This window comes from Alternaria hordeiaustralica, assembly GCF_023758085.1.
Source record: "Alternaria hordeiaustralica strain BMP 2776 chromosome Unknown scaffold_14, whole genome shotgun sequence".
Taxonomy (NCBI): domain Eukaryota; kingdom Fungi; phylum Ascomycota; class Dothideomycetes; order Pleosporales; family Pleosporaceae; genus Alternaria; species Alternaria hordeiaustralica.
This window is the reverse complement of record NW_026056786.1, coordinates 668,926-679,017: the sequence shown is the minus strand read 5'-3', so window position 1 is coordinate 679,017 and position 10,092 is coordinate 668,926. Positions and strand designations below refer to the sequence as shown.

Sequence of the window (10,092 nt, the reverse complement as noted above, 5' to 3'; positions counted from 1 at the left end):
GGTGCCAAGGCGCCAGTGAGATCGTCATGTTTTCCCAGGTCCGTCGCGGTCTCGTCTTCGAAGATTCTCGTCCCTTGTTTTGCTTCAAGTAGCTTTCCTCCCTTGTGCTAACCTTCGCTGTTGCTTTCTCGCACATTCTCCTACTCTGTCACGACAAACTGCAAACGCCAAACCTCACAACACGGTGATGTCAGGCACACGGACCATTTGAGCTTTGCAAACCCTGATTGGCTGTTGTTTCATCATTTGGACCTCACCGCCACGCCCAAGCTACCAGACGCCCAAGTCGCGTAGCTCCGTCGATATTTTCCAGTCATCTACTGTGGTGTTTGAACATTCATTGAAGCTGTCGCCGCGATGACCGATACACCGCAGACCACGGCGGGTGCCAACCCCAAGGAAGCCAGGGTCCTAGAGCAGCATCTAGACCCAAGCTTCGACTTCTCAGAGTTTGACCCAGCGACGCCAGCGGCAGAAGAGGGCGCAGATAACGCCTCCAACTCGGGCGACCGCCAGCTTCCGGAATCATCGTTGCGGTTACAGGGTGGCGACATCCACCGCGACCTGTACAAGATTGCGGCACAGAACAGACGGCAAAAGTTGCACCAACGAGCAGCAACCTTTTCTGATGCAGTTCACTTTGGCCGCAACCCTGCTCCGTCAATTTCAGACGTTGACCATGACGAACTACCTGTTCGCGATCAGCTCGCGCCCGGCGGTCTGAGACGCCAATACTTACAGCGGCAAAGCAAGCGTGTCAGCTACATCTCGGAGCCTGTTACGCGAAACTTCATCTCGTTCCTTGAACTGTATGGCCAATTCGCTGGTGAAGATCTTGATGAAGATTCGTCGGATGCGGAATCTGCCGTTGAAGAGGAAGATGAGGCGCAAGGCGAGCGGAGACCGCTTCTCGGACGCCGACAGAGCTCGAAGAGACTGAGGGCTCAGGGTGATGCGGATCAAGTCAAGACCTTCTTTACTCTCCTAAAGGCGTTCATCGGTACCGGAATCATGTTCTTGCCCAAGGCCTTCAAGAACGGCGGAATGCTGTTTTCGTCGATCACCATGATCATGGTTTCTGCTATTACAGCGCTGTGTTTCGAGTTGCTGCTGGCAACAAGAAAGAGGTACGGTGGTGGTGGTTACGGTGACCTGGGTTCTATCGTTGTGGGACCAAGATTCCGAGCCCTCATTCTGGTCTCCATCACGCTCTCGCAAATCGGCTTCGTATGCGCTGGTCTCATCTTTACTGCCGACAACCTTCGATCGTTCCTGGATGCTGTCACTCACGCTGAGGAGCCTCTCTCAACCAATGCGCTCATCGGTATTCAGATTGCTGTTCTGATACCCATGTCCTTCATCCGAAACATCTCCAAGCTCGGACCTGCCGCCCTTCTCGCCGATGTCTTCATTCTCATCGGCCTGACGTACATCTACTGGTACGATATCTCATCTATCTCCAAGATGGGCGGTTTCAACCCATCAATCGAGCTCTTCAACCCCCGCGACTTTACTCTGACTATCGGTTCTGCCATCTTCACCTTCGAGGGCATTGGCCTTATCCTTCCCATTCAGTCCAGCATGAAGGAGCCCGAGCACTTCAGCAAGCTCCTCTACATCGTCATGCTCATCATCACCGTCATTTTCACGTCCGTCGGTGTCCTCTGTTACGGAACCTTTGGAGAGAACGTCTCCGTCGAGGTCATCACCAACTTCCCCCAGACCAGCAAGCTCGTCAACGCCGTCCAGTTCCTCTACTCCATGGCCGTCCTCGTCGGCACACCGGTACAACTCTTCCCCGCCATGCGTAACATTGAGCTCAAGATCTTTGGTCGCGCATCCGGCAAGCAGAGCAACATGACCAAGTGGAAGAAGAACGCCTTCAGGACGTGTCTCGTCATTCTTTGCGGTGCCATCGCCATCCTTGGAGCTAGCGACCTCGATAAGTTCGTTGCGCTCATTGGAAGCTTTGCCTGTGTACCTCTGGTGTACATCTACCCTGCTTACCTGCACTACAAGGGTGTCGCCAACCGTCCTTGGGAGAAGTTCGGTGACATCTCCATGATGGTTATCGGTGTCGTTGCCATGGTGTACACTACCAGTATCACACTCGCTAGGTGGTCTGAGACTTAGAAACAGAAAGAGGGGTGATTGGAAGAGTACGAAAAAGTCCCTTTACAGTACGGTGGAAGCAGCGTCACTATTGCATAATTTGTTTCTCGCACGGTGTTCAGGTGGATGGGTGAATGGGATGTCTTTGTATGGAATTTTTAACGCGCGCATGTTACAGTTACGTGTAACGATAATGGCATACTAGTACGAACTCGTCTTCTCGTATATTCCCTGTGATGAGCTCCACAGCTCAGTTACCTCGCTTCCCCTCTCATAAGCGTCTTACTATTGATCGACATTGAACGCCTCTTGCAACCTACGCCAGAACGGGAACGCCTCCCTTGATATCCAGAATTCAAGAAGGCAAACAACGACACAGGCTGCGACAAACAGTATGAGAAACCCGACGAAGATGGCGTAAATACACTCGGCAACGAGCATTACCATCTCCATCATTGTCATCGCACGATCAACATCATCAGGCTCAACATCACCCAGCCATGCATTCCGAGCCTCTATCTCCTCTCTCGTCAGCCTCCTCGCAACTACCGCTTCCGCTTCCTCCCCCTCCCTAACACTCCTCTCTTCTTCCCTCTCTACACCCCGCCAAACCTCCGCCAAATCTTCCAATCCTTCTCTCTTTATCTCAAACCACTTTGTCCGACACAGCGGACATTTATTGCTATTCGGCATTCCTGATGCGAGCGACTTGCGCAGACATTGGTAGCCGAAGACGTGGTCAACGCAATGTGGTGTGTTGGTGATGAGAACGGGTGCGTGAGCAGCGTGGAACGGGTCTTGGCAGATTCCGCATATCGTGCCTGGGGTGGGGTAGAGGGGGTGTGAGGGTAGGAGTGGGAGGAGGTTGCTGGCGAGGAAGGTGGGTAGGGTGGTTGTGGTGGTTTGGAATTGTGTAGGATGTACAACACGCCTTCGCTGACCTGGATTGGTTCTTGGTAAAGGGGTAGGGTCGAGGAGTGTTGCGGAGACGGAAGGTGGAAAGATTTCAGTTAATGATGGGGAGTGATAATCTTCTGGTAGCGCAGCGGATTCTGGTTGGGCTAGAGGGCTGGCTGGTGGTTGTATGGGAGAAGACGGACGGTATGGTTGGCTTGGGTCTATTCCTCCGAAGCGGTCGCGCCTGCCTCCTGGGTAGAGATCAAGTGGTGAGATTCTCTCGTGATGGATCCAGTAGGGGCGGGTGGTCGGATGGCTTTCAGTTCCTTGAGGAGGTGGAGACATGTTCGCAGGTTCGATGGTTGAGTGCTGTGGTTGCGGTGGGGGATGGTTATAGACGTTCTTTACGTTGAGAAATGTTCACTAGTGGGTGAAATTGGTCGTTGGAATGTGTAGCTGCATGGATAATTCTAGTCGAACGGCTCGTGCACTGGCTTTCATTGCTTTGGTCTACTGCCTACTTCACCGTGCCACAAAGTTCCTTTCGAGTGATGAGAGCCTGCAGTTGAAGATTCACCTCAAGCTAATCTGAGGCTACAACGTGAGCCGAGAAAGAGAGATACCCAAGAAACCAGCTACACCTATCTAAACCGCGTTCTTCTCCACTTCTGCTCTCGGGTCATCGACAACCTCCCACTCATCGTCCGCGTCGACCTTGTCCCATTCCTCTTCATCCGAGTCCAAGTTCAGTGTCTCGAACTCTTCCTCGGGAACCTTCTCTTCGGGAGCCTTGGACTTATCTACAGCCAACACCCTGTCCAGCTCGGCACGGGCAGCGGGTTCCGTTTGCACCGAAGCGAGGTTCTCGACTGCGAAACGCGATTTGATGGGTTTTGTGGTCTTCTGGCTCCTGACGGGCAACTGAGTCCTCCTACCTTCCACATCAGAGGGGTTGAGGGAGTATGTCGGCACATCGCGTTTGGCAGGTGTTGTGGGGGTTGTGCTAGCCGTCGGTCGCGCACCAACCTTGCTCTGAGCGCGCTCTGCTTTCCTAGTAGAGGTCTCCGTCTGTGGTCCATTCCTGAGCATCTCCAAAAGCTCGGGGAAGGAGAGTCCAACATTGCCCATATCCGCGACCATTGTGTCGATCTCTGCGTCAGTGTATTTTCGCTGGCGAAGATCACGGATAGTTGCCAGGCGTGCTCTGAGGCCTGGTGAGCCGTCGAGTTGTGTTGATTCGTAGCCAGAAGCCCGAGATATGGTTTTTGGTGGGGCCTTTAGCCAGGCATCCGAGGCCGATTTGGGTGAAGTGTAGACATTAGGCTGGTAAACTGGAGGCTCGTAAACTGTAGGCTTGAGAACTCTAGACTTGAGGGGTGTAGGCTCTCCGAAGACTGGCGGCTTATATCGGTCACCAAGACTTCGAATTGGTAGCGTAGTCCTTGATGTATCCTTGGAGGCGGAAGAAGGAGTGCTGAAGTCGACATTTGCGTAAGCAAGTTTGGCGGAATGAGATCCATTTACCTCTCCCGTCTTTTGATTGACGGGTGCGATCATCTTTACGGGGGGATTGGTAGTCTCTGAAGAGGGATAATCCCATCGCCAGGGCTGAGTGAGCCCGGGGAAATTTACTTGGTCTGAAGTGCCGTCTTGGTTGACAGTCATGCCCATCCGAGCATGGGATGTTGAGAACAAAGGAGGCTGGTCAGGTGTGGATACAGCTCCTGGTAGTTTTGTGGTTGATGCAGGCCGCGCTGACCGTAATGATCGTGGTGGCTGTTTTGTTAACCATGATGACCCTGGTGATAGCGGTGCCTGCGATGGCAGTGGTGACAGTGATGGCAGTGATGGCAGGACTGGCGGGGATGTCATGAATGAACCTAGTCGCGATTCGGGAGAAGATTGCACTGCGTTGCGAAGCTCATGCTCGCTCTGTTGTCGTATCGGTTGGCGGTGGGAGACAGGAGAGGGTCCAGCTGTGGAGGAAGCACGCACGAGAGGTCGATATGTTGACGGAGGTCTATTCCAAGGGTGCTCTGGGTCATGGGAGCGTCGTATGGTAAGCGACGAGTAGCTGGGAGGGTCATCACAGTTGAGCATTTCCCGCCTGCGCCCAGGAGGATTATTGGGAAGACTGTCCTCCGTCGGACTTTCGCAGCCCCATGTAGTTTCCTGCATGCGCCCAAGAAGAGAAGGATTGTTATAAGATTTGTCGTCCGCCGGAATTCTGGGGTCTCTTGAAGGAGACATGATTTCAGAGGTAGATGAGAGGTCGTGAGCGGCGTGGATGTGTAGGAGTGACAGAAGTGGAACTCTGATGGCGGAAGTGCTGCTTTCAAGTAAAAGCTTTTTTGAAGTGAAATGCGACCAGAGCAACCAAGGAAAGATTATGTGCGACAATGTGGCCGAGAGGGGCGTGGGCGGCAGCAAAAAACCACGGACCAGCGCAGTTGACAAGCGGTGCACCGTAGGGGTTTGGCTCAAGGTCAGCATTTTCTGTCATATTTTGGTTCAGAGGGGCGAGGAGCCACTGGTACCTTCCAATCCCATGCTAATCATCGTTCTCCTGATTTCAATTGGACCTTGTATACGTACGTATGACTACAAGACCTCAACGCTCCAAAGGAGCTCTTTGATTGCATACATTGAAGGTTAGTTGCACATAGGAGTAAACGCGCTCTTGAGGTCTACTTGGGCACTCCCAAGTATGTGGCTGGATAGCTCACTTCCATCCTCGAGCGCGAATACCGAAGGACGCGATGAGTACAGGAGTGAAGGGAGCTAATCGATAGGCCGAAGCGAAGAAGTAGCGACAAAGACAGCCGGGTGGTCAGTGTTCAACGGCTACAGCGATCGTTTGGCGGGCCTTTGCCGCGTGCTATACTTAGTCACCACCACCGACACAAGTGAGAGAGGACTTAAACATGCGATATCTCGAGTAATGATAGCAAGGCTCAATAGTCAGAGAGAATGCAACGCAGTGCACCATGGTGAGCGAGGATGCAGGTGTCGTCCCAAAAGGGAGAGGCGGGCTTGGCAACGCTATGGCCAGCGCGATGGGCGGCCCACTCGATTGTTTGGATTCGTCCCGCGTCACAACATTCAAGGTCCAACACCCCAACGCCCCGACGACGACCCCCCCCAGGACTGCCCTTTTGCCTTTGGCGTTGACATACACGACTGAATTGCTTCGAGACGACATGCTCAGCTAACCTAGACGACACCTGACCTTTATCCGGAACGCGACTGCCAGCACCGCGACGCGCCCAACCACCCGCACTTACTTCTACCTCCCACACATTCGCCATGGCTGCCCGCACAAAGGCACCTACTGTAGGGTCCGCTGGATGGATCCTCGAGGAGCGCCATCAATCCAACACGCTTGTATCCCAAGAATTGGAGGATTTTGGCTTCTCTGTGCGCAATGAGCTGGAATGGCTCAACGAGCACATGTTCGACATTTTGGCCAGCGACAGACCGTATGTCGCGTCTACCTTGCGTCAACACGCGCCAGACTGACTCTCCGGTAGACACAACCTCGATGTCTTCAAGACACCCGGCAAATTACGCGGCAAGACGCCTCGCACCGCGCGAAAGAAGGCGGTCGATCGCCAGGTAAGAGTTTGCGCGTCGCCTTCCATCCCATACTAACATCAGCCAGCCTCTTGCCAGCATCAAGTCTGCGAACGCGCAGAAACGCACAAGCGCCGCCGAAGAGAGTCTGCGAAACGTCAAGGCTAGATTCCAGATCGCCGAAGACGCAGAGAACACGGTTCGACAGTCGCCTACCGTCGCCCGCACGCCCATCGCGCGCCAGCTGTTTACTAAACCCGAGAGCGCCGGCAAGGAGAACGTCGACACCAGCTTCCAAGCGAATGTATTCGATAAGCGCCCAGCACAGCCTCTTGCACCAGCATGGAATCCTGTCCAGTCCTCGCAAGAGACAGTCATGACTTCAGAAGCCAGCGAAGTCTTCTCACCGCCACAAAGCTTCTCAACACAACCCACACAGCCCACTCAATCCTTCCGTCATTCGATACACGACAAGGAAGAAGACCGCGACACAGGCGATTCTTTCGTCTCAGCGAATGAGGCTTTCGCGAGCAAGAATGCCTCGCGGGAAGCTTCGCGCGCAAAGGATGCGGACGCGGATGCGATGGAAGTGGATGACGAATACAAGGCTGACCACTCGCGATCTGATGCCGATGGTACAATGATTCACCACGACCTTTCTGACGCGGAGGATCACAGTATGGAGGATATGGAGGACTTCCCAGAGCCACCACGCGTAGTTTCCGAACAGTACAGCATCTCCGCCGAGACCCACGACGCGCTTGACACCGCGAACAACCGCGCCCTGGCGCCTGAGCCAAAGAACATCTACGCGCCCGACCACTCGACTACGCCCTCAGGCCCGCCGCCTGCGTCCCCAGAAGTTGAGCACAACGATACCCTCATCCATCATGATATCGATGATCAAATGGACATGGACGATGATGTGCGATCTCCTTCGGACAACTCCAGCCCTGTAAAGCCGCTCGTTAGGAAAAGCAGTCTTACCTTTGCTTCCCTTCCCGCACGCGAGCCATTGCTCCCGAAGAAGAGCATGGGCAACCGAGTGTCGCGCATCAGTCACATCGACCAGAGCAAAGCCCGCAACAGCCAGATGGGCAGATTCACAGGAGGAAAGAGTCTGGGAGGCTCGCAGCTCGCGCATCCTGCGGAGATACAACACGCCGATGACTCGGATGTGGATATGGAACGCCCGGAGCTTCAGCGAGAGGAATCGGAGACAACGAAGGTTCACAACAAGACCTCGACCCAGCGTCTATTCGAGCGGATCAACATGCTCAAGCAGCAGAACGAAGCGCCGAAGCGCATTAGCCAGAACATCACATCTGCGCAGTCGCAGCCTCAGGAACCCACACAAGCAAAGGAAGAAGTGGCAGCTGTTCAGACTTCACAGCCAGCGTACCCGAGTCTCCCAGCACCCGAACCCGCACAAGAGGACGACGACGATGACGACTGGATCTCGCCGGTTCGGACAGCAGCAGTCGCACCCAAGGTCGCCAGGCCTGCTTTTAACAAGAGCCATACTGCTGACGTACAGACCTCTCCAGCTAGGCATGTACCGCCGAAGCTCACTTCAGTCTCAAATCCGGATCTCACAGCAGTTGCTGAATCAACCACGCCGGTTGGCTCTCCGACTAGTAAGAAATACATGGATGGCCCCCTCAGTGCTTCGAAATCTAAACTGTATTCAGCATTCCGCGCAGCCAAAGAGAAGCTCATCGGATCGAGTGCTACCAGCGCTCAGGTGAAGATGGACGCACTCAAGGAGAGCCCTGCGAGGCCCAAGTTCCCCTCTTCAGATCCATCAGAAGATGCCCTAAGCAGCCCCAAGCGCGCAGAGAGACCGGCCACCATCTTCACTCATATGCGCTCACCTTCCAAGGATTCTATCAAGTCTGGTAAGAGTGCTACCATGCCCGGTAGCCCACTCAAGGGAGACGGCCGACGGACTCGCAGCTCCACTGAACGCGAAAAGCAGAAGGAGAAGGACGCGAGAGAGAAGGAAATGAGAGAGACCAAGCAACAACAGCGTGCTGAGGACAAGCTCAGGCAGATGCGCGAGAAGGAACAAAGCAAGGCTGCTGCACATGCTCAGAAGGCCAGAGCCATGGGCGCAAAGACACCGACCGCTATGTCGTCGCAATCAAGTCTTCGGCAACCCACTGCATCGGCTGCGAGTAAAACACCAGCGCAGGCAGCACCACAACAGCCCGTGTCTCGACCTGGTATCCCTCGATCAAACACTGCTTCCTCCAGGGACCAAGACGTGGACTCTGGCGACGAAATGCCACCCCCGCCACCCCCGAAGAGCCTGTTGCCTACCACTAAGACAACGAAGGCACCTCTTCGTGAGCCTAGGAAACTTGCCAAACCAACAAGCAAGGACGCTATTACAAAGGCGAAGGCACCCCAGAAGATTATGGTCAACCTCAAGAGCAGCCAGTACGGACAGGCACCTCCCCCTGCTGCTCGTCCGGCTCCGTCATCGAGCAAACCTCTCCCGTCAGCTCCTCAGAACTTGGGGAAATCTGTAGGACCTTCATCAAGGCCTCCTACAGCCGCAGCGAACCGCCCGGCTTCAGCTTTGTCTACCAAGTCTGCACCCGGGACCAAGTCTGCGAGGCCGATCTCTAAGCCGCCCGCGCCTCAAGCCGCCCGCCCGCAATCTGTGGTTGAAAAGCCCAAGGCTTCAACATCTCAACCACCGCGCGCTGATCTTGGAGCTGCCCGACCTATATCTCGCCTGCAGACGGTTCAGGATGCGAACCGCATCAACATTCCTCCTGTCAACCCTGCAAAGCCTCCTCCCAAGCGACAGTTCCCAGGCGAAAGCGATGAGACCCTGCATCGCCCGGCCAAACGACCTTCGCAACAGGCGAAGAACCTCAACCCAACTACTCCGGCACATGCTCAGTTTGCAAAGGGCAAGATTCCATTCGCGGAGTCCGCATACCAACCCCAATCCCAGGCACCCACGATACAGTACCCCAACGGAGATGACATCAAGCTGCCTGAGATCATGACCGACTCGGAAGACGAAGACTCCGAGAACGAGTTCGAGCAGCCCAGCTGGGTTAACACCCCCAACCTCCGGGAGATGCTGAGCAACCAACAGCTCATGGATCCCGAGCACATCTTCGGCCCCATTGCACCGCTGGAGATGGAAAAAGTCTTCCCCAACAAAGAGCGCCACAAGCGTTTCCGCGAGCGCACCAGCAGCGCCTACTGGGCCAACGACGAAGTCACCGCCGAAGAGAAGCGCAAGGAGCGCGAGGCAAGAGAACGCCTCGTTCGCGATGGCGGATGGACGTACAACCCCTCGCCTCTTCCCAAGCAAGCTGGCTCATCCCGTTGAGACTATCACGACGGCATATGTGGGGTGTCATTACATTCTTCATCCATTGTATGTGCATGCTCCCATCCATAACGAGCATGTTGAGGCGTAAAACTTTGTGTATTGTGTATATATTATATCGGGCGCAGCATCACGACCGCATGAAGCACATGAAG

General features: G+C 54.6%; 3 protein-coding genes across 3 annotated transcripts; 2 read left to right on the top strand and 1 right to left on the bottom strand.

The window, feature by feature from the left end:
• Positions 1-357: 357 nt before the first annotated feature.
• J4E84_007039 (uncharacterized protein) lies at positions 358-2,133 on the top strand (the record flags this gene model as incomplete). The annotated part of the gene is made up of 1 exon (XM_049389625.1): positions 358-2,133. One exon carries the CDS (start codon positions 358-360, stop codon positions 2,131-2,133), a length of 1,776 nt encoding a protein of 591 aa, XP_049242818.1.
• Positions 2,134-3,654: 1,521 nt separating this feature from the next.
• J4E84_007038 (uncharacterized protein) lies at positions 3,655-4,566 on the bottom strand (the record flags this gene model as incomplete). The annotated part of the gene is made up of 1 exon (XM_049389624.1): positions 3,655-4,566. The coding sequence occupies one exon, from the start codon at positions 4,564-4,566 to the stop codon at positions 3,655-3,657; it is 912 nt and encodes a 303-aa protein (XP_049242817.1).
• Positions 4,567-6,315: 1,749 nt separating this feature from the next.
• On the top strand, positions 6,316-9,937 carry J4E84_007037 (uncharacterized protein; the record flags this gene model as incomplete). The annotated part of the gene is made up of 3 exons (XM_049389623.1): positions 6,316-6,488; positions 6,540-6,624; positions 6,671-9,937. The coding sequence occupies 3 exons, from the start codon at positions 6,316-6,318 to the stop codon at positions 9,935-9,937; spliced, it is 3,525 nt and encodes a 1,174-aa protein (XP_049242816.1).
• Between the last annotated feature and the right edge of the window lie 155 nt (positions 9,938-10,092).